At 38.5% G+C, this 26,542-nt stretch overlaps 1 protein-coding gene across 1 annotated transcript in view; it reads left to right on the top strand.

The window, feature by feature from the left end:
- The window catches only part of LOC122797794 (cubilin-like), a 2,156,354-nt gene that overhangs the window by 1,941,819 nt on the left and 187,993 nt on the right, over positions 1-26,542 (top strand). Inside the window, 1 exon segment of the mRNA XM_044066315.1 lies at positions 2,811-3,019. Within this exon segment, the coding sequence (XP_043922250.1) occupies positions 2,811-3,019 (209 nt within the window).

Here is a 26,542-nt window from a genome sequence, read left to right as displayed (position 1 = left end):
GAGGTCTTCAGGATTGAATATCAGGTTTGGCATTCTATTAAAAAATTATTTCCGGTACGGACCTCTTTGAATCTGTCTATCTGCATATTTGACTGCTAAAGGGCTCTTGGTACTATTCTATGTTTGTGGAGTTTAGTATGTATGTTTACAGTTTGTCGTCGCACTATGGCTATATATTGTAATGGTCGTATTGCTTTTATTGCTGCTATCTGGTGACTAAGAGCTGATCAAACATATGTCTATACACATTTTTACTGAGCCGTGCATTTGGGCAACGATCGGTTGGCTTTCCCCGCTCTATGTTTGACTTCAAGGTATATACTTGAGTTGATTCATTAGGGGATTCTATGTGACATGGCTTATGCTTATGCTTATTTGATATATTTTCTAATATATATTTCTTGATTGGTTTTGGAGGTTTGTTTGCTTAATTCACACTTGTTGACACTCTAGCTTTTGTTTTTAAGTATGTAGACATTCGATTGCCTTAATACTGTTACAGGGAATGGTGTATATAATTTTGAAAATGAGGGATGCTATTTTGATGTATATGGAAAAGTCTTATATTACACTATACACATCTCCCATTTCTAAGCTGGAAGGGCTGTTAACTTTAGTGAAAAGTCATTAATTGAAAGTTAGAATGATTATTACATATTTAATTGATGCAATAATGAATTCATTTGTTAATGATCCCGCCAAAATGTTTTGTATTTAAGTTTGCAATACTTTTGTAAATGTATCTGATGAAGCGTAGCCTTGCACTACGCGAAAGTGCTCATTTTCTCATGCATTAAAGTGTTTTTTGGACTTTTATCGTGCCTAATGGTTGGACTTTGTTCATTGTGAAGACTTCAGATCGTGTTGGTACCTCTTACTTCCATTTTTGCACATAAAATAATTACTCTAAGCTAAAATGCATGTGTACTGAAGGCAATCTAAAATGTGTTAATAAAAATATAAAAAGTACATAGTCGCCAAAGCGATAGCATAAGTTAATCTATCTATCGCTGGCAAATGTTGCGGGTGACCATTATTTTAATCTAATTTACTGAAAACTAGAAATGTAGCAAGAAAAAGCAATTCTATCCACTCAACATAAGGTGGCGACATAGAAACATACAAATTTTGCCTGGTATTAAAAGATCTCAAAGCTGCTTATCGGATATAGAAATAAAGTTACAGTGTTACAATGTCATTAACCTGTGACATAAAGATACGATGTGGACACAATAAATATTACAAAGAATATAACATATAAATATAAATATGATGAACTCAGAACATAGATAATATCTGTGTCATAATGTCCACTATCAAACCATACAGTATATAAACAAGGATGTGTGAAATATAAAAATCTGGGACACACAAAACCTATAGTATGAAACAGGTACTATCATACTATAAAGGACAATGAATGGTATAATGAACTGAATAACTGGAGTGTTTTAGTTTTATATTGTTAGCTTTCAGTGAAATGAGATTCATAAATATAAAAGCTAAGTATTGGGGGGTGCTATGGCCCCCACAACCCCCAATGTGGGGGGCTGTGCCCCCCACCCCCCATCTATATATACTAATGCCAGGATTGCACTACAGTAGGGAAAAGAGCATATACATTTTATTTGCCCAGCAGTACCTACATTCAGTGAAATGTGATTCAATGAAATTAATTTTCAGTGATTTGAGCTTTCATCAGTTTTTTGAGGGTGAACTGAAGTTCAGTGAAATGAGTTTTCAGTGAAGCAAAGTAGACACACGCACACTCACACACACACACATACACACACATATATATATATATATATATATATATATATATATATGTGTGTGTGTGTGTGTGTGTGTGTGTGTGTGTGTGTATATATATATATATATATATATATATATATATATATATATATATATATATATATATATATATATATATATATATATATATATATATATATATATATACATATGTATGTATAGATGCAGGTATATACTAGCAGCATTTCTGAGTATATTTATTTATCTTTGAAGATAACCCCTGTATCATATACTCTTTCCTATTGCTGTAAAAAAAAAGGTTTAATGCATCTCCTATGAGATATTCCCTTCTTTGGTTTGTTTTGTTTTGTGGCCACACTGCTCGTCACATCCCTTTTTTCATTTCTTGGGGTTTAAGGATTTAAACTTCAGCATTTATATTGTGTCTTCATTTTACTTCCAGAGCTTATATAAAAAATGTTTCGTAATTTTTTTCTTTATATGGCAGTGGTGCTGTGGTAGCATTGTCTCCTCACAGCAAGAGATTCTCCGTTTCGATTCTCAGCTGGGGTGCCTTCTGAGCAAATTCTGCATGTCCTCCCTGCATTCGTGTGGGTTTTCTACAGGTGCTCTGGTTTCCTCCCACATTAGAAAGACATGCGTCTGGAGCATTTCTCCCTGGGCCTCCACTAAAAATTGGTTTCATTCCAAGTCGAACTTTCCTGGTTAACAAATCTTAAATATAAATAAATAAATAAAAATATGTCTTCTGGTGTAGACCCTGCACTTTCCTAAACTACCTCTATCAATTCTGTCTGCTTAAACATGGGTTCTTGAGCATTGCTGAGTATATTTCAGATGGTGAACAGAAAAGAAATTAGAACTAATAAACAGCTGTGAAACATTAGTATGTAAACATTTTAGAATGTCAAAAATGTATCATAACCTGAATTTTGTATAGGAAAGGTACATCAAAATGACTTCCAATTGATTGTAATTGTTGTTACTTTATAGGATACCATTGTTTTAGGAGTCCTTATTATTCTTTATTTCAGTGCCATGTGGTGGAACAATAAATGCAACATCCAGTGTACAGACCTTGACGTCTCCAGGATACCCAGGTGCTTACCCAACGTTCACAGTGTGTCACTGGACCATTGATGCTCCAGCACAAGAACAAGTGAAGATATCCGTGCAGGCCTTCCACTTAGAAGCAAACCAGGATTGTGCAAGGAATTATGTAGAATTCAAGGACTGGCCAGTGGTAAGTCATAAACCATCAGGCTATAGTAAAAATGTTCCTTAAGTCAGTAAACTGAAGTTTAAAAATGTAATAGCACTGACTGACCATTTCTAAGACTCTAGGAAATTCAGATTTTTGTTCATATTAAAACAAATACTTTCCAGACTCACTGACTTTGCAATCCTAGAAAAAGAGTTTGTCCAGAATTATCTATACACTTTTATGATTGCAACTGAACACTGGGCTAGTACCTACAGATAATCTATACCATGTTTAGAAAACACAGAAACAGTACACGTAGTGCCAGTTTTCTTTTGCGAACACAAGACATTTCTTGCTTAATAAATTTCAACATCCCTACTTAGGCAGTTCTTTAAACAGTGTATGTCAGAGACATATAAAAACATGGAATGCATATTTTGTTTTTAACTCGCTGATTGTAAAATTTGTCTGTCGTTCCTCAAGATTCATGGAAAAAATATATATGTCATATAAATGAGTACACTGCTTATGTCTGCTATGCAAGTCACCTCAGCAGTTAGGTACTGCATAATGCCATCTTACTGTAAAATGAGAGCAGAAGAAAACAACATACTGATTCAGAAAATGCAGGAAAGTACCTGACAGCTCTCCCACACATATGGCAACATACATCTTACTCTGTGAATGGAAAGATAGACTATACAACTGACCTATAAAACTATGACCTTTTGTAACATCAAGTTGAAAAAATGTAACACTAAAATGCATGTATTGTCACATGGGCAACTGAAAAGTGAAGTGGGACGTTATTTATTACTTATTACTTTTACATCTCTTAATCAGGTCAATCAACTGTTTCACGGATATTTTAAACAAGAACTAGTCCAGAAAATTAGTTAAAGTGTACAACTTAAAATCTTTTAGACCAATGTAATATATTCAATTGGAAACAAAATATTAAAATAATAAAAATATTTTTTGTTGAGATAATTTACGCAAATAGAAGACTGAATAGGTTTCATGGAATGCACATAAGAATAGTGAGTAGTTGTAGACAATGGACAGTTAGTAAATATTTTATAAGCTGTAGGAGATTTTGTAGTTATCATGGGTTTGTAGTGAGATGTATAAAAGACAGTGTTCAGTATTTGCATTTAGTGGTGATGCGAATCCGGTGTGATACGTATCACTATAAAACGTGTTTATTTACCACTGAATCACATTTCACTGAATGTAAGTACTGTTGGGCAAATAATATGAAAATAAAAATGGGTGAGATATTGCACTACACAAAATACTCTGTGTATTGCAACTGATACAGGACTAGGTGGAAAACTGTATTAAGAAAAAAAGTACAAGATGGCTGATCCGAGAACCTACCTACCTGGAGACAAAGGACCCTTTCAACAATAAACCGTGGTGTCATCTCTCAGCCTCTACTCCCTGCTTCCTCTCTCAAGGAAAAGAAACTAAAATACCCTGCTCTACACTGTGCTGTTCCGGCCTATATTTTTCTAAGAACCTACCTTCCAGCCTATATTTTCCGAGAACCTACCTACCTGGAGACAAAGGACCCTTTCAACAATAAACCGTGGTGTCATCTCTCAGCCTCTACTCCCTGCTTCCTCTCTCAAGGAAAAGAAACTAAAAGTATGTTACCTATGTCCTGCCTGTAACATTTACTACCGCCTGCTATTATTTCAGGGGTTCTAAAGCTCGTCCTGAGCCCGGTCAGCCAGCAGCCTCTTACCCCCTAAAACTAGCTACCTTAGCAAACAAATATCCTACACCACCTCTCAGTACCCCACTTACTAATTTTTTCTCACTCCCCTAAATTATCAAGAGCCTACCCTCCCCACTATAGTTGCGTGTAATACCAGCTTTGCCCTGCAGGTGGCACCCCTATCCCATCTAAACTTTTCTCCTGCTTATCTATTTCATATTCTGCCATTATGACTCCATACTTCTATTAAACTGAACTACTCTAACACTTTACACTGTACCCATTTTCTTACTTATCACACTCTCCTGTTCTATAACAGCCTCCCTACCTATCTGTGTTCCTTCCCACTTTAGACTTGCTAACCTTTCCAAACGCAATCAGCTCTGCTGACTGATTGTCTCTCCTCAGCTGCTCCTTTGCCATTTTCTACCCGCTCCGTTCGCCCTGCGGGCTCACTCCGCTCCCCTACCCTACCCCCAAATCCCACCCACCCCAGTGCATCTACATTTATACTTATCAGACCACTCCTACTTCCTGTCTACCGTTTACACCCCACCCATTTCTCCACCTTCTTCCTCTCTACCTGACACACTCCTCCCCTTTCATCATCATCTTCCCCCTCCCCCTATAATCCATCTACTCATACCACCCTTCATACTGAACACAACATCTATTCCTAAGCCTCCTACCTAAACTACATATTCTAATTTATCAGCCTAAACATGCTTGCTAAATTAACATCAGTCTCAATCCAACTACTACTAATACTAAACCTTATTTATATCTATCACCTCACCCAGCCCAACTCCACAACACACACACCACTACTTCACTCAACCAGCTCACTCCCTTCAACCCACTCAAACTCATTTGTCTCAATCTCCCCTACACTGTATCCCATAAAGACCCATCTATTTTTTAACTACAAACTAAGCTCTACTTATAAACCCTTTAGCCCCTCTCTAACCTCCAATATCCACATAAACCCAACAACATACAAGATACAAACAAGACAATCCAAACACCACACCAACATTTTCCAACTCCTATCAACCATACTTCTATCAGGAGATATACACCCTATCCCAGGCCCAAACACCACTTACCCTACATCAAAATCTATCCTATTTGCTTCTCTAAATGCCCGAAGCATAGTTAACAAAATCCCCAATTTTCATGCCTGGCTTCACCACAATAAGCCTGACATCCTAGCTATTTCAGAAACCTGGTTAAAACCTCATATAAAAGATGCTGAAATAGTACCACCAAATTACTCCATCATCAGAAAAGACCGGGTACAGAAAAAGGGTGGGGGAGTAGCTCTACTTTACTCATCCTCCCTATCCATTACTCCCTACAACAAACCCATTCCACAATTCTCCAATGCAGAATTAGTTCTAGCTCTATTTTCTTTAAATAAACACAAACACATTTGCATAGCATCACTTTACATTCCCCCTGGAGACAATATCTCAGTACTTGAAGATATACTATCCTGGCTTTCTACCAATATCAGCAATGAAACTATTATCATGGGAGACACCAATATTAATTGGTCTTCCATTCATTCACCTACACACCGCCTAAACATCAACCTTTATAAGTACTCCCAGCTCATCAACCTCCCTACTAGGCCCTCTAAAGACTTCTCCAGTGGAAGTACCCTAGACTGGATCTTAGTCTCTCACCCTCACAACTACAATGATAGTGGAACTCTTCCTAATTCCCTCAGTGACCACCTACCCATTTACACCAGACGTCTTCCATCTCCATTACAAGTTACCCATAACTACATCAGTACTTGCTATCTAAAGAAATTCAACCCAATAGCCTTCTCTGACTCCCTAAACTCAATAAACTGGAACACCCTAAAAACTCTACCCCTAGATAATGCTGTTGAACACTTCAATACAACTTTCCTAAAACTGCTAGATAGTTTTGCCCCCATAAAAACCAAAAGAATAAGTAACAAAATCACCCCCTGGCTAACAAAAAACACAAAAACCACTATGCGACTCAGAGACAAAACATGGTCTCGTTACCAAAGAAACAAAACTCCCACCACCCTTAATGAATTCAAAACACTTCGCAATAGAGTTAAAAAGCTTATCACAATTGATAAACAGAATTATTTCTCCTTACTACAAAACAACCACAAAACCAATCCACAAAAATTCTGGAAAGGCATCACTACCCTCCTAAAACCTGGCTCAACAGAAAACCCAAGCCCAGACCCAAATGCACAAGATATAGATCTGGCTACCCAATTCAATTCATTTTTCATAGACTCTATTTCCAAGCTAACCTCATCCTTCTCTAATAACACCTCACCCCCTACTTCTGCATCTTCCCTATCATCACCCCTTCATCTCCAGCCTCCCAACTCCCATCATTCTCCCTAAAACCTATTCCTACTTCTACCATAAGAAAACTCCTTCAAAAGCTAAAACCATGCTCCAATGCCCCCGATAACATTCCATCATCCTTCCTCAGCATAGCTGCCGAAGCCATTGCTTTCCCCATCAGCATCCTAATCAATCGCTCTATCCAAGAAGGTCTTGTACCCAAGCTCTGGAAAAGGGCTTTCATCATTCCCCTGCACAAAGGAGGCAATAATAACAATATTACTAACTTTCGTCCCATCGTCATCCTCTCTCCTATATCAAAACTCCTAGAGAAATGTATCCATCTTCAACTCCTTCCCTATCTCTTAGATAACAACTTACTAACTTCCACACAACACGGATTCAGACCAGGTCACAGTACCATGACTGCCCTCCTTTCCTTCCTGGAAACTGTAAATAAAGACAGAGATTCTGGCTCCACTGTATCTACCCTCTTTCTTGACCTGTCTAAGGCCTTTGATACTATCTCTCACAACCTTCTCCTTACTAAACTATCTAACCTAAACCTATCCCCTTCCTCTCTCAATTGGTTCACCAGCTATCTCTCTAACAGACAACAAGCTGTTAAATGGAAAAAAGCCATCTCCACTTTCCTTAACACACCCACTGGTGTCCCCCAAGGATCCATCTTGGGCCCTCTCCTTTTCAATATATTCATAAACGATTTTTTCCATTCAATTCCCCATGCTAAACTTATTCAATATACAGATGATTCTACAATTATCTGTGCAGCCAGATCCATCCCCACTCTTTTACATCTAACTCAAGATGCCTTCTCTACCACAGAACAGTGGATGAAGGACAATCATCTAGCACTCAATGCATCAAAAACCAAACTTATGGTATTTACCCCCTCAAAAACCACAACCTTTGATAGTTCACTATTCTCCATCACTAGCCAGAATAATACACCTCTCGAACTAGTATCTGAAACCAAACTACTAGGAGTCCAGATTGATGTCCAGCTTAAATTCAAAAGCCACCTACTACTAAACATAAAAAAGAAACACCAAAAACTCGGCATGCTGTACCGTAACAATCAATTCCTCACTACATCTACAAAGATCACTCTTGCTACTACATTTCTCATTCCCTCTCTCCTGTATGGTGCCCCTCTCCTAACAAACCTACAATCATCTCTCAAAACTAAACTGTCCTCCTGTTATAATAAAATTGCAAAATTTGTCACCAGCCACAAATCATCTACCCACCACTGTACATCTCTGCACAAACTCAATTGGCTAGAGCTTCCTCACTATCTCTCATATACTCAGCTCACTTTTGCTCACAAACTAATTTTTCAACCCTCACTCTGTCCCTCTCTCAACTCTACCTTTAAAATGCACATGCCACAAAGACTCCTAAGATCTAATAACCAAAACCTAATAGAGCTGTACAAACCCCTTCACTCTCCAGGACAAAACCTCCTATCTTATGCTCTAGCACGCATATGGAACTCACTTCCTCCCTCTATCCGTACCACCACCAACCTCCCTGCCTTTAAAAAATCACTGCACTCACATTTAACATCCTCATGAGAATGCTCCTGCACCCACCCCTCATAGCCTATTCCCCACCCCCTACAAACAACTATAGCCTATATTACATGACACCAATTTAGCCAATTGTAACAACATCTTATCATTTGACAATCCCTACAATTCCACTCATGTAACTATATATTTACACAACAGCAATGCTTGCTCCTATACAGAACTTAACCTAAGAATCTTTATTTCATCTGCTCATATCTTAGTTTTCCTACAAAATAAAACCCACAACTTATCACTGAAACTGCTTAACCTTTCTTTTGTTTTCTCTGTAACCCACAAATGACTGAAATTTTAAACTGCTGTAATCTTTTTGTTACCATTGTTTAAAGATTTGTCTCTAATCTACAAATGATTGAAATTGTAAACTAATGTAACCTTTTTGTAATCTTTGTTTTGGAGCTTTTCTCCCCAGGACTCCACTGAAAATGGGTTCTTTTTGGCCCAATGGACTATCCTGGTAAACCAACTGCAAATAAATAAATAAATTAATTAATTAACCTGTAGCAAAACTGCAAAACTTGCCAAAGACATCTACTGTCTTTTGCAAAATTCTTCTCATTCCAGTCATTATATTTCAACTTCATTTTTAAACATCTTTATTAAATCATCACATTTTAAGTTGCAACATGAAGCCATACTTTTAAATAGAAAGGAAAACCAAACCATAATTACAATTTTCTTTATTTTTCATTATTATCATTGTGCAAAATATATATATATATATATATATATATATATATATATGTGTGTGTGTGTGTGTGTGTGTGTGTGTGTATATATATATATATATATATATATATATATATATATATATATATATATATATGTGTGTGTGTGTGTGGGTCTACTGTATGACTTCGAAAATACACTTCTTTGAAATTACACAGTAGACCCTGTGTTCCGCGAAAGTGCACTTACTTGAAAGTGCACTTCCGCGAACACTGCTTCTGCGAATCTATCGCACCACAGCGGAGGACAGTAGGAAAATATTCTATGTCCTCCACTGTGGTGCGAAAGTCATGGACCTTAGGGTTAGGGTACGGGTCATGGTAAGGGGACAGCCCTTCTAGCTATCCCCTTACCATGACCCGTGCCCTAACTCTAAGGTCCGTGACTACTGCACTAAACTGCAGTACGTAGCCCGTTCGCTAAAGTGGGTTTCTCAAAAGTGCACTTTCGAGTAAGTGCACTTTTGCGTAACCCAGGGTCTACTGTGTAATTTCAAAGAAGTGTATTTTCGAAGTTATATAGTACACCTATATATATATATATATATATATATATATATATATGTATATATATATATATATATATATATATATATATATCTCCACATACATTCATTTTTTTTTCATTCACTCCAACATTCCAGCCTTCCATTAATCCCCCCACCAGGAATTACTAGGTTTAAGGTGGCCCATAAGGGCAGTTAGCCTAGTAGTAACCTATTGGAGGTTAGTATAATGGTTAAGATGTTTGCCTTACAGACACAATGTATAGGGTTTGATTCTTACATAGGGTAATTGGCTAGGCTTAAAATTGTCCACTGCTGCACTTAGTCTAATACTAATCTATGCTATTACTTCATACTCTTCATACAAAGTCCATTTATAGGTTCATAGGTTCATAGGTTCATACTAGGCTATCTGCCCGAGGGCATTTACAAGCCTAGCCCATAGTTTTGTGGCTTACGCCACCCCTTTAGTATGGGGAACTATACCCATTATTTTGCTGTGCCTCTGTTGAGCAGTGACACTGAGGTAATCCCTGGGGTATATCTGCGATCTCCCATCCATTGGTCAAGATTTCTCTTGAACAAGGCCAGCGAGGTGCTCTGCCTCACATATACCGGGATTTTATTCCACAGCATAGTGAGTCTTTGGGTGATGAATCTATCCCTCCAGCACGTCCTATTAATAGCCGTGTCGAGGTTTAAGTCTCCCGCCCTTGTGGCTCTGATGGATCTAGATTTTTGGAGGTGAAGCATATTCATCAAATCTGGGTTTGACATGGCCTTGTATGTTAGGCAAAGGTCACCTCTGAGCAATGTGGCGACTGAATAGAGCTGGAGTTCTTTCAGTCGGGCAGCATAGGACAGATGTTTGAGACCCTTTATCCTTTTGGTGAGGAACTTTTGTGGCCTCTCCAGCTGCTGCAAGTGTCGGGTCAGATACATTCCGAATGGGGCATTGTACTCAATCATTGGTCTGATGAGTGATGAGTATAGGAGACTATGACCTCCCTTGATCTAGATGAGAATCCCTTCATGATAAGGTGGGCAATGTAGAAGGTCTTCCTAACTACTTTAGCTACATGGGTGTCGAATGACAGACTACTATCAACCTGGGTCCCCAGGTCCCTGATAACTTCTTCTGTACTCAGTGGATTGCCACCTATTTGGTAGCTAGGGTAACCTTGTTTTTCCCGAAGGGTATGACTATGCATTTTTTGGCATTTAACTTTAGGCCATGGCTCTGGCACCAGTTATCCGTTTCTATGAGACCCTTCTGAAGGATATCTGTGTCAGATGTGTTTTCTACTATGGCGCCCAGTTTGCAGTCATCTGCAAACTTTGTCAGCCATAACCCTCCTGTGTTTGCTTGTACTTCGGAAAAGTAGATGCCAAACAAGAGTGGGCCCAGGACTGAGCCCTGTGGTACACCACTTGTGACAGGCTTTGAGTCTGACATGGCGCCAGCAACTCTGACCCTGTGGGTTCTGTCACTCAGCCAGTTTGCAACCCATCTTGTGATGTATGGGTTAACATTTAAGCTGATGAGTTTTTCAATGATACCCGAGTGGGGTATTGTATCAAAGGCCTTCGCCAGATCGAGGTAGGCTGTATGGACTGCCTTTCCCTCATCAATGGCTTTGGTGACTGTTTCAAAAGTCAACCAAGTTTAGAAGGCATGATCTGCCTTTGACAAAGCCAAACTGGGATGGATCCAAAGTCTGCAAATTCCCTATGTCTTTATTTATGAGGTCCATTATGATCCTCTCCATGGCTTTGCAGATAAGGCTTGTCAAGCTAATGGGCGGTAATTTCCAGGGTCGGTGGAGGCACCGCCTTTGTGAAGTGGGACCACAGTTGCAGTGCGCCACTCCTGGGTGCGTATCCAGAGGTAAGACTATGATTAAACAGCTGTCCTAGCTGTGGGTTTAATTCCTCGTTGAGTTCGTGGAGCACACAGCCGGGGACACCATCAGGTCCCATGGATGCTGTGTTTTTGCTTTGGAGAGAGCAGTTCTCACTTGGGCGTTGGAGATGTTTGGGGGCTGCAATCGCTTGGTATAGATATCTCTCCTTTTGGGGAGGGGAGAAGTTTGCACTGAACCTGTCAGCCAGTATGTTGGCAATGTCTGTAGGATCAGTAATCTTCACATCATTTTGACCTAGTTCTGAGCATATCTGGGAGTTTCCTCCCAGGTTTCTAACATAGCTAAAGAAGGCCTTATGATTGTCTTTTGAGTCTTTAGCTATTTTTCTCTCAAAATTTGCTTTGGATGATTTTATGAGAGCTCTTAGTTTTTACTTATAGTGATCAAGGGTGTCTTACCTTTTAAGGATTTTGCTCTATCTTGTAGTAGCTTCCTCCTTTTGTTGTAGAGTTTGTTTATGGCTGGGGTCCACCAGAGTGGACGCTTGTCTTTGGTACAAAGAGTCTTTGTTTTGCTTGGGATTGCCTTATCCATGCAGTCCTGCAGGTGCTGGTAGAAGGCATTTGTAAGTGATTCAGCGGCTTGAGTACTGTTTTCCGTCAGCTCGGGGGCCTTAAAGGAGACCACACTAGTCTTTAGAAGTGTGAAGTCGGCTTTCGAGAAGTTCTTTACTGTGGTCTTTTTTATTTCAGGTGGGGGTGGGATGAGGACCTCCAGCGAGATTAGTTTGTGATCTGATCTCACCAGTGAGGGGTATACTTCGGTGTTGAACATTGTGCTCCCATGTTCGTGATGATGAGATCAAGTATGTTTTCTCCTCTTGTGGGGATGGTGACTAGTTGTTCCATGGCATTTGAGTTTATGAATTCCAGGAACTTTTGGGCTAGGGTGTTTGGGCTTGAGTAATGTTCCCAGTCTATATTAGGGTAATTGAAGTCACCTAGTATGATGGTGTTTGGTGATACATTTATCCCTCTAGTGTTTTCAGGAAGGCCATGTGAGGTTCCTGAGTTTGTGAGGGTGGCCTGTAACATGCTACAATTTGCAGAGCAGTCTTGCCTATGGTTAATTGCACCTGGATGGTCTCCGATGCATCGCGTTGCCACCAGTCTTGAGGTGTGGGTGTCTTTGATGAATATGGATACCCCTCCTTTCTTGGTATTGTCCGGATTTTGGGGCCGGAACGCATGATAAGAGGTAAAACCTGATAGTGCTGGGGTGCTCTCAGGAGCCTTGAACCAGGTTTCTGTCACTGCACAGACATCGATGTTCTCCATACTGAGAAGGGCCTCGAGTGCGTGCATTTTGAGATTTAGACTTCTGGCATTGAGCAGCATTACCCTTAGTTTTTTCCTTTTTGTGTTCTAGGGTGGTAGGTTTAGAATTTGAGCCTTGCCTAAAAAGGCACTATGGGGTGGCAAGAGCCTTTGCCAATATCCGGAATCCCAGGGTGACAGGCGCAAGCCGTCCCTCATGGCAGCGTGGCTTGTCCAGCATGTCATCCCAGGCAGACAGACATTGGATCCCCTTTGAATGACACCAGAGTTTAAGCCAATTGTTAAAGCTGATCATCTTATCTCTGTATTGTGGCATCATTCTTGGTGAAGGTAGGATACTGCTCAAGGTCAGGGTCATACCTGCCTGGGCTACATAATCAGAGAGCTCCTCAATGTCTCTTTTCATGTAGTCCAAGGAGGTACGTCTCAGGTCGTTTACACCAGCGTGGACAATGACTGAGTCATATTTGTACCTGCTGTTGAGAGACCCGAGTGCTTGCGTTATGTGGCGGATTCTAGCCCGACAGGCAGCTTACTGTGACCTTCTCCTTACTCAGTCTGGTGAGCGGGACGTCAGTGTGTCTGACTATGGAGTCACCAATGACTAGTGTGTCTGGCATTGTGTTTGGCCTTAAGGGCTGTGACTGTTTGACACTCTGACTGTGAGGTCTATGTGTTGCAGGTGTTGTGTTCTGAGGTGGTGGTTGTTTGGGTGTCTGCTTTGGTGGCCTCTGCTGTTTTGGTAGATTTTTGATCAGAGCCATAGAGTATGTCTTTGTGTGTTTATGTGTATGATTTGAGGTTGTGATGGTACTATGTGAGACTGGGTCTATAGTGTGTGTGGTAACCTTCTCCTCCTGACTGGTCTTGCCAGTCCTATGTTGAGAGAGCTCAGCCTCCAGTTTGGCCATATAGTTGCATCTCTCGCATGTATTTGTGTTTTGTGGGAGGAGGAGAGGGTTGTCTGTGTACATGAGGCAATTGTAACATTGCCTCAATATTCCCAGGTTCACCAGCTGAGCAGGAGAGGACACTAGCAACTGATCCCTCGACATGCTAGAAGGACTAGACAAAAACTTTAAAAGAGATTCCGGGGACGTGGTGACCGAGAAATGGGGTTTGCCTTTTGGGGTGCTATCTATAAGAGTGCCGTATCAAGGTAATAAGTACTGTAGGAGCAAGTGCTAGGTTTAACAGATAGAGAAAAGTCTACTTGGAGTCAAGTAGAGATGATCTTTCTAGGTATTAGAGAAAGTGCTAGTAACAGGGATGCTTAAAGGTAAGATTGAAAAGAATGCACTCTGCAGTGTGCACTAGAGAAGTTAGATATGAAAGTAGGTAACTTGAGTTTTACCTGTTTAAAAAGTTAAGGTTTAGTGGAGAGTTACTATTTTTAAAACAGCAAGATGGACTGAAAGGGGTGGTTACTTTTGTATTTTGGTACTATGAAATACTGTAGGATGGCCAATAAATTTAAATAATTGAAGGGGTGGGATTTCAAAAGTGATGGTTTTGTGATTACTCACATAAGCCAGTGAAAGTAGAGAGAAATGAGATATATGGTCAGATTAACATAAGAGGCGGGCAACTAGAAAGACAGCCTGACTCAGAACAGAGAGAGCTGAATCAGATTTGATCTTTCCCTTTAATAAAAATTCTGCCTGCATTTATTTTATCTCACAGTACTCTGGAATTTTATTACAACTGGTTTAAGTTTGGATTTTTTTTTTTTTTTTTGCATTTCCCAAAAATATTTTTTTTGGTTGCCAATAGCATTAAATTTACTTATACTTTACTATGTCTAGGCAATTCAGATCCTATGTCCTAACTCAAAACAATCATTTCCTTAGTCATTATCATTTGCTGCTAAAACATCTGGAGGAAGTGCTTTGTAAGGAATTTTTAACATTTGGCAGTTTGTTACATTTTCCCCCCATCCCTGAAACAAAGTTCCCAACTTCTGCTCTCTTTCTTATCACATCACCAATATTTGCTATCTACCTGAGGAAAAAAATCCTGTAAAGTTTACTTGGGGTATAAAAATGCCTATTCAAACATTATGATGCAAAAATATTAAATCTTCTGGACTTTGTTAAATACTTAGGAGCCCTACAGATTTTTTCCATTTCTTCTTTGTATTTTGCCTTTCTATTCTCATTTCTCAACCTTTTCTAACTTCTCTGATTGATTCTTATAGTTGACATGCAATTTTTCATATATCCTACTTTTTATCCCTTTCTGAACAGGATCATCTGTTTTAGACTCAACTAAATACTCTATCAGAGCTGGTCTTTCACTTAGCATTCCCCTATCCTATTCTCTTTTCCTATATTCTGCTATCAGTCCCTGACTGGAAAACAATCCCTAATCTATAGCTCCAACTTTTGCTTAGCCTTATCCCACTGTATTACCTTTCTCTTCCCAAGTTATTTACTCTGAATACCTAGGTTCCTTCACTAATTTCCTGCCGTAAATTCCATTCTCCTCTTGTCCATTTTCTATACCCCTTTTTATTTATTTATTTATTTAACATTTATTGACCAGGAAAGTCTGACTAAGACAGAGCCTACTTTCAGCAGAGGCCCAGGGAGAAATGCTCCTCCTGAAGCATGTCTTTGGAATGTGGGAGGAAACCAGAACACCTGCAGGGAACCCAGTCAAATGCAGGGAGGATGTGCAGACACTGCACAGAAGGCACCCCAGCCAAGAATTGAACCAGAGAGCCTGTTGTAGTGAGGTGACAACATTAACCGCTGAACCACTTCCTATTGGCAAAATCTCATTTCTCCCTTGAAGCTCTGGTTTCGTTCTTAGAATATGTTCTGCTACTGTATCATATTCTGTATGGGTGCATTATTCTCCTTCAGGACTTGCATCCAAAATCCTAGTCTCTCTGTTTCATCTTCACTCTTTTCTGCTTTGATTTATAAGCTTCTGTGTATATGAAGCTTAATGTCACAGCTATAAGGTATCCCTTCAAATCAGGTAACCATAAACCACCTTGTTATCTGGGGGGGATTAACATAGCCTACTTAACTAACACCTGCCTTCTTCTTCCCCCATTTGTGTTTCTTTGACTCTTTATGAAATGCCCCCTGTAAGGATTGGTGCTCTGTAGAGCCAGGCTGGGTCTCAGTGACTCATACAATGTCTAGAATTAAAAGGTGAGCAGTTAGTAAAGTATGCAGCTTATAACAATAACAGACAGTGGGGAAATAGTGGCAAAAGACTACAACAGCCATCTAAGCTGCCCACTATGCTTCATGAACAAGCAGATAAAGTTTTAAAATTTAAGATTTCATTAAGCAGAGGTAAAAAGCTTACTAAAGACATGGCAGTGAAGTACTGAATTAAAGTACAGAGACAAAATAAAAACAGAATCAAACACAATCAGTATTTCCTGACAGTGCAGTGGGCTAAATCCCTGCCAGAGTTGATTAGGTGTGTTGGGATGGCTGGTCAGGTAAAAGTATTGCACTCTTGATTTGTTAGAATTAAATTTGATATAAATATGCAAAATACAATTACCTACAGAATACATTAAAACATTATTTCAAGAATTCTAATTCAATACAGTCTTATAGCTTTAGGCCTGCAAAATGTATACTAAACTAAATAGAAAAGTAGTGATATAATGCCGGAAGATGAGCTTCTTAAGTTAGAAGTCACTCTGCAAGATACCAGAGAAGGGCAGAAGACTCAGCAGAGAAAAGCTAGCATACCCAACATGATTGCATCATAGCCTTGGGGATATCACACTGCTGATGTTGATCTACATAAAATGAGTGTTAAAAGCTGCAAAGACATCCTACAGATTGGGGCATAGAATGCATGAAGTATGAATCAGGGAAAGCTAATTGTGCTCGAGGATAAAATGGTATGCGCAAAACTCTGTCTCCTGGATGTTAATAAACTGCAATGGACTGGTATCAGAGGCTGTGTCTCTGATACTAAACTGGTATACTTTGCTAGAAGTGAAAGATAAAGTAAAATCAGTATTATATTTGTGATTACAAAGAAGCTTGCAAGAACTGTACTGAAATACAATGCAGTCAGTGAATGTTTAATTTCTGCTGGTGTTTACCAGCTACTTGACTTCCATAGTCACACTTGGCTCACTGACTGTTTTCTGAGGAAAGTCAGGGTGGGGGAAAGCCCCAGTCTGCAAGCTTCACTCATGGAGGTTCTGCTTCACATCTCTAACCTACCTCCATTCCCACCGATCTCCATGTCATTTCTTTAAAGCTGTCTTGCTCCTCCCACAAAAACCCACTTAAAGTAACATACTCTAACTGCATTCATTATTGTAGGCAGCTATTCCTGCAAACAGCCTTCACTCCCTCTCCACTCACATCAGTCATATTTCCCTGCATCTAAATTCTTGTACCTGTCTCTTAGTAGCAAACAATGCTGGCAATGTACCCTTTGTTCCAAACAATTCAAATGTCTGGTATTCAAATCCTCTTGTTAGAAATCTAATCAGATACTCATATTATGAACATTCTCTTACAAGCCAGCCACCAGTGTTTTCAACCATAGTGTCAGCCATCCTGTATATTAATGCAAACCATCATTTTCCATCTTACTTCTAGTATCACTGCATTTTTTTCCATCAATGCATCCAGCCACATATTTCACTTCAGTAACTTAAAAAGATGTAGTCTGTGCTCCTTACCTGCACTACCTGAGCATTCCTAATTAAAACCTTTTTATATACCCCTACTTGTCTATCTCATACAAGTCCTAACAGTCCACAGGTAGGGTACAACAGTCTGGCTATACTTTGAACACAGCAATCCCAACCTGGTGCAACACATTTAACATACTTATACCACAGTTAAAAAATGCCTTATATTGCACCGTTACACTAATTACAAAAGACTTTCTCCTAAAATCGCTATTTAAAATTTACACTGGAACTGTTGCCACAATCATCCTACTCTTGATATTACCAGCTGGCATAGAACCAAGTCTTGGATATGAGGGCACTCACAGTAAAACCTTTCCATAGGATACATGAGTACATACAGCTTCAGTAACAAATGGTCCTCCTTTGAAACATGGCTGAACCTTAAAAAATAATAACTGGAATCTGAGAAACCTGGCTCAAAGTGTCATCATGGCTCCTATCATCTAATTAAAACAACATGCCTTTACCAATAACAGGCCAGGGGGCAGTATAGCTCATGCTAGTAAATCAACAGCCACACCAAACGTGGCTCAAAACTGATTGCTAAAAGTAAATCCATATCTGTCTGTGACCCAACCAGTATTCTGGCACAGGTACTAACTGGTGCCCATACCACACATTATATGGCAGATGTTTATACCTGTCTACCTTCTACCAGACACATTATAGAAGATATAATGGGTACTATTCAAGATCAAACAGAAAATAAACTCACATCTTAGGATACACTGACCAGGACTGCAATGGTCATCACAAGATTCTCTTTAATAGAACTATCTCAGCCCTTATCCTCATGCAACTAGTATATACAGGAACTAGGGCCAACCTTCACACAAACATTCTTTAGTTTTAGATGTTATCATAGAAAATATTCCAGAGAAATTGAAATACAAGTCCTGCCAGGCTGTCTCAGTGACCACAACATTATATTAGCCACCTGGCCAGAGAAATCATATAAAATGCCACAAAGAATATTCCACTTCAGGGAGATCAGTCTGTGCACATAAAATATGTCAATAGTGAACTTAGCTGTACTGACGCAGTCCAGTCTATAACTGCATCTCCTCTACTACTCGATTGTCTGCACTGGACGGCCTGCTTTCTCCTGTCCAGGAGAGCCTATGCCCATTCAGGAAGCATGGGGGACAGGGGTGATGTACATCTTTGGCTTACATGTGTGTTCTTGGCTCTAATAATGCAAACAGGTAAAGCATATAAACAATAGAAATCAGACTCCTAAATCTGGGTGTGGATAGTGAATATCTCACATTGTGACATGAGACAAGAATTTAAACCACATCTGCAAAAGCACAATATATCAATATGCCCTAAATGATTCTGTCAAGCAGTCAAGGCAATCGCTAGTAATAAGAGATTTCTAACAATGACAAATGCTAAAAGCCTACCTCAACCTGTTGCAAAACTAGTAGTTGAGAAGTTAGTAATCCATCCAAAAATAGCTTTCTATTCCCAAACAGTCATCTACATCCCAGCCCCCTACATAGATTTGTACAATACCCACAACTCTATTTTAAGACTGTAGCTGCTAAATAGATGCAAAAACTATTACTTAAAATAGGCTGCATTTATCTCCACAGATTGCACACAGTACACTTCTTTTATTCAGGTTAGGCAGCCAATGTCTGAACAAGCCTATTGCTGACATATTCAGCAGATCCCTTACCACCAAGTTTCTACTGTACAGCTTTAAACGTGCTTTTTATTCCTTTGCCAAAGACATCTATGGTGTGAGCTGCCTCGGACTTCAGGTCCATTGCAAATCTCTGTCTTCTTAATAAAACTTTTGAAAGACTTCTGAACAACTAGATCTTAGAATACATCAGGACGTATGACAGAGTTTATAATAGGCAGTACATAATTCTGCCCATCTACAGTACTGTTACTGCAATAAATACGTTCACTACTCCAATTTACAATAACATGGAGTCAGGCTTTTAAGTGGTGCCTTGTTTCTCAATTTTAAAAGGGTTTTTAAAATTGCTGATTGTTGTCTACTGCTAGATAAATTAAACATGCAAGGGTTTTCTCTGAAAGTTGCTTTCCGGATTGATCCATGACCATTTATAACAGCAAGAGCATCATCAAGGATCTGTTCTACCCCCCCCCCCCGTTATTCTCCCTGTAAGTTAATGCTCTCCACTCTGTCCTATTAAACATAGACTGTATCCTTTCTGTATTGATCAGGGCAATGCTGCCACCATCTCTCGTGTCAGGCAGCACCAACTGAAATGGTTATAGAAGTGGTTGGAGACAAGCTGTGTGTAAGTACAATGAAGACCACCAGCATTCTCTTTAAAACACAACAGAAACTCAAAGGTGCTACTTCTACTATCATTACAGACCCCACAAATACCCCACTAAATTGCACAACTAAGTATATATATCTTGGGGTCACATAAGATCAAACTTAAACTTCAGTACTCATAGTGAAGCACAAGTGGGCAAAGTTATAGACCAGCTCCACACTTCCTACAAAATATCCAGTTTGCTTTTCCCTGATGTTAGGCAAAAACTAGCCACCAATATTCTATTGTACGCTGCTCATAATTTTGTCAGTTTCCTCTGATGAAAACACTACTGTGAAAAACAGAAAACAATAGACTGAGGTTTATTCATCAGTTTAATCCTGATGAATACCACTGCACAACCCTAAGGAGTTGGAGATGGCTGCTAGAATTTGGCACAGCACCCTACTTACCGGGCACACTCACATTTAAGGTGCTGCATAAAGGATATTGTCCACTGTTTAAAAACAAACTCACTGGCACAGATACAGTGGTTCATATAACTTGATAGAGTGCCATTTATATTATATATAAAAAAAACACTTTTGCAAAAATCATCAGTGACTGGTGCAACAAGCTGCCAGACAGTTACAATTTGGCAGACAAACTGCACATTATAAGACTTGAAGAAAAAACTGGAAAACTCCATCACTTCTCAAAGATTCTGCATACAGTACTATCTATTTTCTATCTGCATTTCCAAAGGTTAATTACTTGTTAATGGCATTACATACAATTCCTGTTTGTTCATGGTGTTGTACATAAATGCTTGCATTGTAGATATTTTAAGATGTTTCAGTCTGAGTTCTTTATATTTAATTGAGCAGATAAATACCGAAATCCTCTGTCAATAATGTCTAAAACTAGCAGAAGTAATTGTTCAAATCTACGTTACAAATGTATTATACTGTGTGTCATTATTGGTCACTACTATAGGTACATTAATATTTGTTTTTGTATTTATCTTGCCTTATTGATCTAGGTCATGCTGGGAAAGGGTCCTTGAACCAGTTCACTTACTCACATAACAAATGGAAAATAAAAGTAAAATAAAAATGCATGCATGCTGTCATGGCATGATAAACAGTAAGATAAAGGGAAAATTCCAGCCTCGAACTGAAGTACTAAATGATGCTTAGGGATTTGTGTTGAATGATGCTGAGAAACTTAAGAAAAGTAGGAAAGAATATATTAAATCATTATACTATAAAGCTCAAAAATATCAGAAGCTATTTCAATCTGTACCCTACAACTAGGAACTATTTATGTTAAAAGAAGAACTGGAAGCTGCATTGAAAGCCATAGAAAAGAGGAAAGCATGGAGCACAGGTGGCATTCCCATCAACACATTACAACACTTGGATGTAACTGTTACAATATTAACAAGACTCAGCCATGAAACTGCATAAAAGATCAACCTGCCAAGTATTAGTGTGTGCATAAAACACACAAGTTGGAAATAGACATTTAAAAAAAGCTCTCATTTATAATAGTTGGGAATAATAACTTCTTATCATAATGGCTATGCTATCCATATTATTTGGGAATGTAAATGACCTCACAGGTATAGACAAAAGGTAGGAGTACTGAATTATATTCAGAAATGCAGAGTACAAATAATAATGATGCAGGAGACACATTTGGAAAGAAATGAACATTTGAATTTGATAAAGAAAGGATTAAGGGTTAATATTCAGAAGAATGTCAGGGACAAAGGAAAAGGAGGGTAATTATTCTGATTGCTAGAGAGTACCAATAGTGATGAAACAGGAAAAAATGTAGTATTGGTACATTTGTTGCAGTAAGGGGCTACTGGAATCAGATATGGGTGTCCTCTTTTCCGTTTGTTTTATATTTAGAGCCATCGGCAAACAAAATAAGAGACTCAGAAATTCAAGGATATAATTGGTATGGTAATCAAGAAAAGCTGACATTATTTGCAGAAACTATTACTTTGTACCTGATAAAATTGGAAAAGAACATGTGAGTGTTGTGGAATATTCTGAGACAGTTTCAAGTCCTTTTGGATAAAAGTCCCTACAGAGTACTCTATTAGAAATACTGGCTAAGCAAAGAGGTGTAGCTAAGGAAATTATTCTTTTGAAATGAGACACAGGATCTGAATTGTCTAATCATAGTAAGGCTTTGTTAAGTTTAATTCCAGTGGCTGTCAAAAAAAAAAAGTAAACTAGAAAATGGAAATCAACGTCTAAACCAACTGTACTGGAAGTATGTATTATTGTAAAAGAGGTAAAAGAACAGGAAGTTGGATCTTTATAAAAGGGTAGTAGCAAATTACATATAAATACATGGAATTGTGGGAACAAGACACACAGAAAAATGTTCTGAAGGATGAGTGAGATTTAAGGGAAGGCAGGAATTGAGCAATATATGTAATGTTGGACTTATGATACTTAAAATAACATTTGTGATATATAATGTATGTAACTGAGGACAAGTTAATATATTTTTCTATACAAATGCATGCTCGCCTTTGTCTTAACTGAAAATTTAATAAATGTGTTAAAAATAAACATAAACTAGAGGACTTGATGGGTAACCACAAATTTACTCCATGTTTGATCAGTTCAGCCGTCCTAAAGAAAGGAAGAGCTACTTGAGGGAGGGTATTAACAAGGTGGGAATGGTCATGAGACTTAGATGCCTTAGAGTATCAAGGAATCTGTAATTTATGTTTTGCAAAGTTTAACCAGGCATTTTCTGCCTAGAATAAACTGTCCTTTGACTGAGACTGTATCTAAATTGAACTTGTATATGTGAAAAATCCATTTCTGCTTTGAAAAAAGTGTATTTTGTTACCACATGAAGGTCGATATGAAGTTCATTAATTAGTACTATAGACTGAATATTTATTACACTACAAACAGAACTTTCACCATGAGCTGCTTCCGTTTCCTTTTGAAATATAAATGATTTGCTCTAAACGTTACACAGTGACATTTTATTATTCATGTATTACTTTGCAGTAAAAGTACATATTACAAGATGTAAAGCTGTCATGTCAACAACACACTTATGTTGATGTCTGAATTATTGATTCACAATGCTGTCAAGGTAAAAAAAATCAGGTTTTAATTCCAGTTTCAGGCTGGAATAGTCATATAACCAGGCCCCACTGTGACATTATGGAAGCAGTAAAGCCTTGGAAAAAAGACAAAGAGTTGGAGATATAGCATCACTTAGAGAAAACAAGTAAGTAAACAATAACATCCCACAGGGTGGTGGTTATACAGAAATAACACAATACCCTGGGGTTTTTGTAGGGTCCAACACCATAGATGGAGGACCTCCATACTCCTGGAATGTCTATTTTTCTATAATGTCCAGAGCAGAGGACTTTATTGCTGTATGAAAATGATCTTTAATTTGAGATAGATGTGTTTTATATATGATATTTTTGCTTTTATAGTTTATATCTAATTTTAGTGCTTATGACAAAAATATCCTCTATATTTATTCCTAGTTTTGTTTAATAAGGATTGTTTTAATAAAATACAATAAAATCACTCTGTTTAATATCTACAAGTTCCCTTTTCTGTAACTACACAGCTTCCTTTGTGCAATTCTGTCCACAATATTGCTTTGCATCACAACTGCAAAATTATATTTTATAACAGACTTTTACAATGACAGTGACACAATTCACATGGTGTGAAGTCATAGATGATATGTTGAATATTTAATGTGAAAGTGTTAAGAAATTGCAAAGTTAGAGGTGACTACTTAATTAATCAGGGGTTTAACATTTCATAGCATGCCTTTAAAATGAAGAAGACCTTTTCTTACTATTTTCACATTAGTTATAGTTAGCTCCTTAACACATAATGATGCAGACGTTTAGCCCTGACTGTTATGTTTGTAGTTACATCTTTTGTTTGGGACATTTACAGCAGCACCTGCTTTGGTGAAACTTTTATTGCAACACCTGCTTTATGACCGACTTTTGCAGCAAACTGCTTTAAAACAAAGACTGTGTCAGTCTACAGTGGTCTAAACTGTTGACTGCAGGTGTAGGCCTTTGTGCTGTTACCTGTCTAGCCTGGATGTTCATAAGAATGAATTCCATGTGTCTTGAAACATCAGCTTGTTTGAACAATATTTTGGAGAAATGAAAGGATGACCGAGTAGGTTTACTTTTGCTTACTAAGAAAAATTAAGACTGCAAAGAGGATTTCAAAAGAATATTTCAGCTAAGAAAAAAAAAGTATATCCATTTTAATTTTTGAGAGAAAAAATACCAGATTTTTTAGGCAAACTCTAATGTTGATCAACTAATCAGAATCAGTGTAGTTTTTTTGACAGATTACATAATTGAGTTTGAGAAAAATGTAGTGGAACGCATAAATATAATATGGTGCTCTAAAATCTAGTGCTTGCTTTTTTCCCATAAACTATTTTATTTATCAAAGAAAATGTTCATCAGCATAGAAACATTGTGCAATCCTCATGCATTGTGCACTTCTATTCCCCAGTGGCTGTCTGATATACCTTCCACACTTCCATTAACTCAAGTTTCAAATTATTTCTATTTGTATCAGAACCAGCTCAAAAACAGGATCATAATTTTATATTAGTGTTGTTTTAGTTTTCAGTATCATATACTAGACTGATATTTCTGTTACAACTGCAATTTACACACTTACACAAATGGTTTACAGCTTCTGCGGAAAAGTAACTTTTGTAAACCAGCAAGATCCCATCATATCTCTAAATTATTAATTTACCCTTCCACTGATTAGGTTCATAGGTAGGTACTCGCCACCCCCTTAGATTAGTTCCCTGTGCCTCTGAGTCCAGCAGAGCCACTGAAGTGATCCCTGGGGTAAACTTTCTGTTTCCCATCCACTCGTCAAGGTTTCTCTTGAAGAGTGTTAGCAAGGAACTCTGCCTAATGTAGAGTGGAATCTTGTTCCAAAGCATGGGAAGTCTCTGGGACAGGAATCTATCCCTCTAGTACATCCTATTTATTGTTGTGGTGAGGTTTAGATCCCTAGAGCGGGTGGCTCAAGGGGATATGGTTTTCTTTAGGTGGACCATGTCCATGAATTCTGGGTTGGACATGGCCTTGTATGTCAGGCAGAGATCACCTCTGAGTAGGCAGTATGCAACCGAGTACAGCTAGAGTTTCTTCAGGCAAGCTGCATAGGGCATCTGTTTGAGGCCAGTGATTCTCTTGGTGAGGTACTTCTGTGGTCTTTCCAGCTGTTGCAGGTGTCTTGTAAGGTACATCCCAAATGGGGCATTGTACTCTGTGATGGATCTGATGAGTGATGAGTAGAGGGGCACAATGACCTCTTTTGATCTGGATGCAAATCCTTTTGCGATTAGGTGGACCACATAGAAGGATTTTCTAACCACTTTGGCAATGTGGTTATCAAAGAAGAGATTACTATCTACTTGGGTCCCCAGATCCCTCATTACGTCTTCCATATTTAGAGGACTACCACATATGTGGTAGTTTGTGGGCACTTTGTTTTTTCCAAAGGGGTTGACTATGCACTTTTTGGCACTTAGCTTGAGGCCATGATTTTGACACCAGGTATCCGTCTCAGTGAGACCCTTTTGGAGGATGTCTGTGTCAGCCGGATAGTCAGTTATAGCCCCTAGTTTGCAGTCATCTGCGAACTTCGTCAGCCATAGTCCTCCTGATTAATGCATTGAAGCCATAGTAACCATTAAACATTAACGTTGTCCGTTTCCTTGTTTTAGCAACCTTTCCATCTTCTTCCTTTATTTGTTCCATTAAACTACTAGTTTTGCTGTACTTTCCATTTCCTTTTAATTATTTTCTTAGCCACTAACATTAAAATCCATATCAGCTATTGAATTCTTGGGTTGTATTCTCCATTCTTCCATTGAGGCCACTTGTTCACTCACTAGGAATTTTACTATATTTTGCAGTTCCACCTTGTATGTCTACAATTCCTCACACTCCCAGAATATGTGTTTCTAGTCCCTATTTGTCTAACATCACATTTCCAACATACACTACTAACCTATGGGAACTTTTTCCCCCCAACTTCATCAGAGTTTAAATATACTAATGCAAACATTTCCATGCAAAGATATGGAACTTCCTTCTTATTACTGCCTTGCCCAGCAGAAGGCAGATTCTCTGCAGATCTAACCCTCTTATGTCCTTACTTAAAAACTTGTCCCATTCCTGCTTCATCCTCTTTGACTGATCTTTTCAGAGCAGTTTCAAACCTTTATATGACCTTAAGATAAGATCATCACATTGTAGGTTCCTTTACTCCTCTAATCTTCATAAGCAATTCTGTTATGCCTGGCCATTCCTGTCTCTTTTTCTGAACCCATCTCATCTTTTTTTAATTCCTTCCTGAGTGAGTGTACATAATACAAATTATGCAAACTATATCACTGTTTGACTACATTCCATTTAAGATTCTCGTCACTCTGATCCCAGA

This window comes from Protopterus annectens, chromosome 3.part1 (assembly GCF_019279795.1).
Source record: "Protopterus annectens isolate FY-2018-M chromosome 3.part1, PAN1.0, whole genome shotgun sequence".
Taxonomy (NCBI): Eukaryota; Metazoa; Chordata; order Ceratodontiformes; family Protopteridae; genus Protopterus; species Protopterus annectens.
Note: the sequence above shows the minus strand (reverse complement) of the source record. Positions and strands in the feature narration are given on the sequence as shown.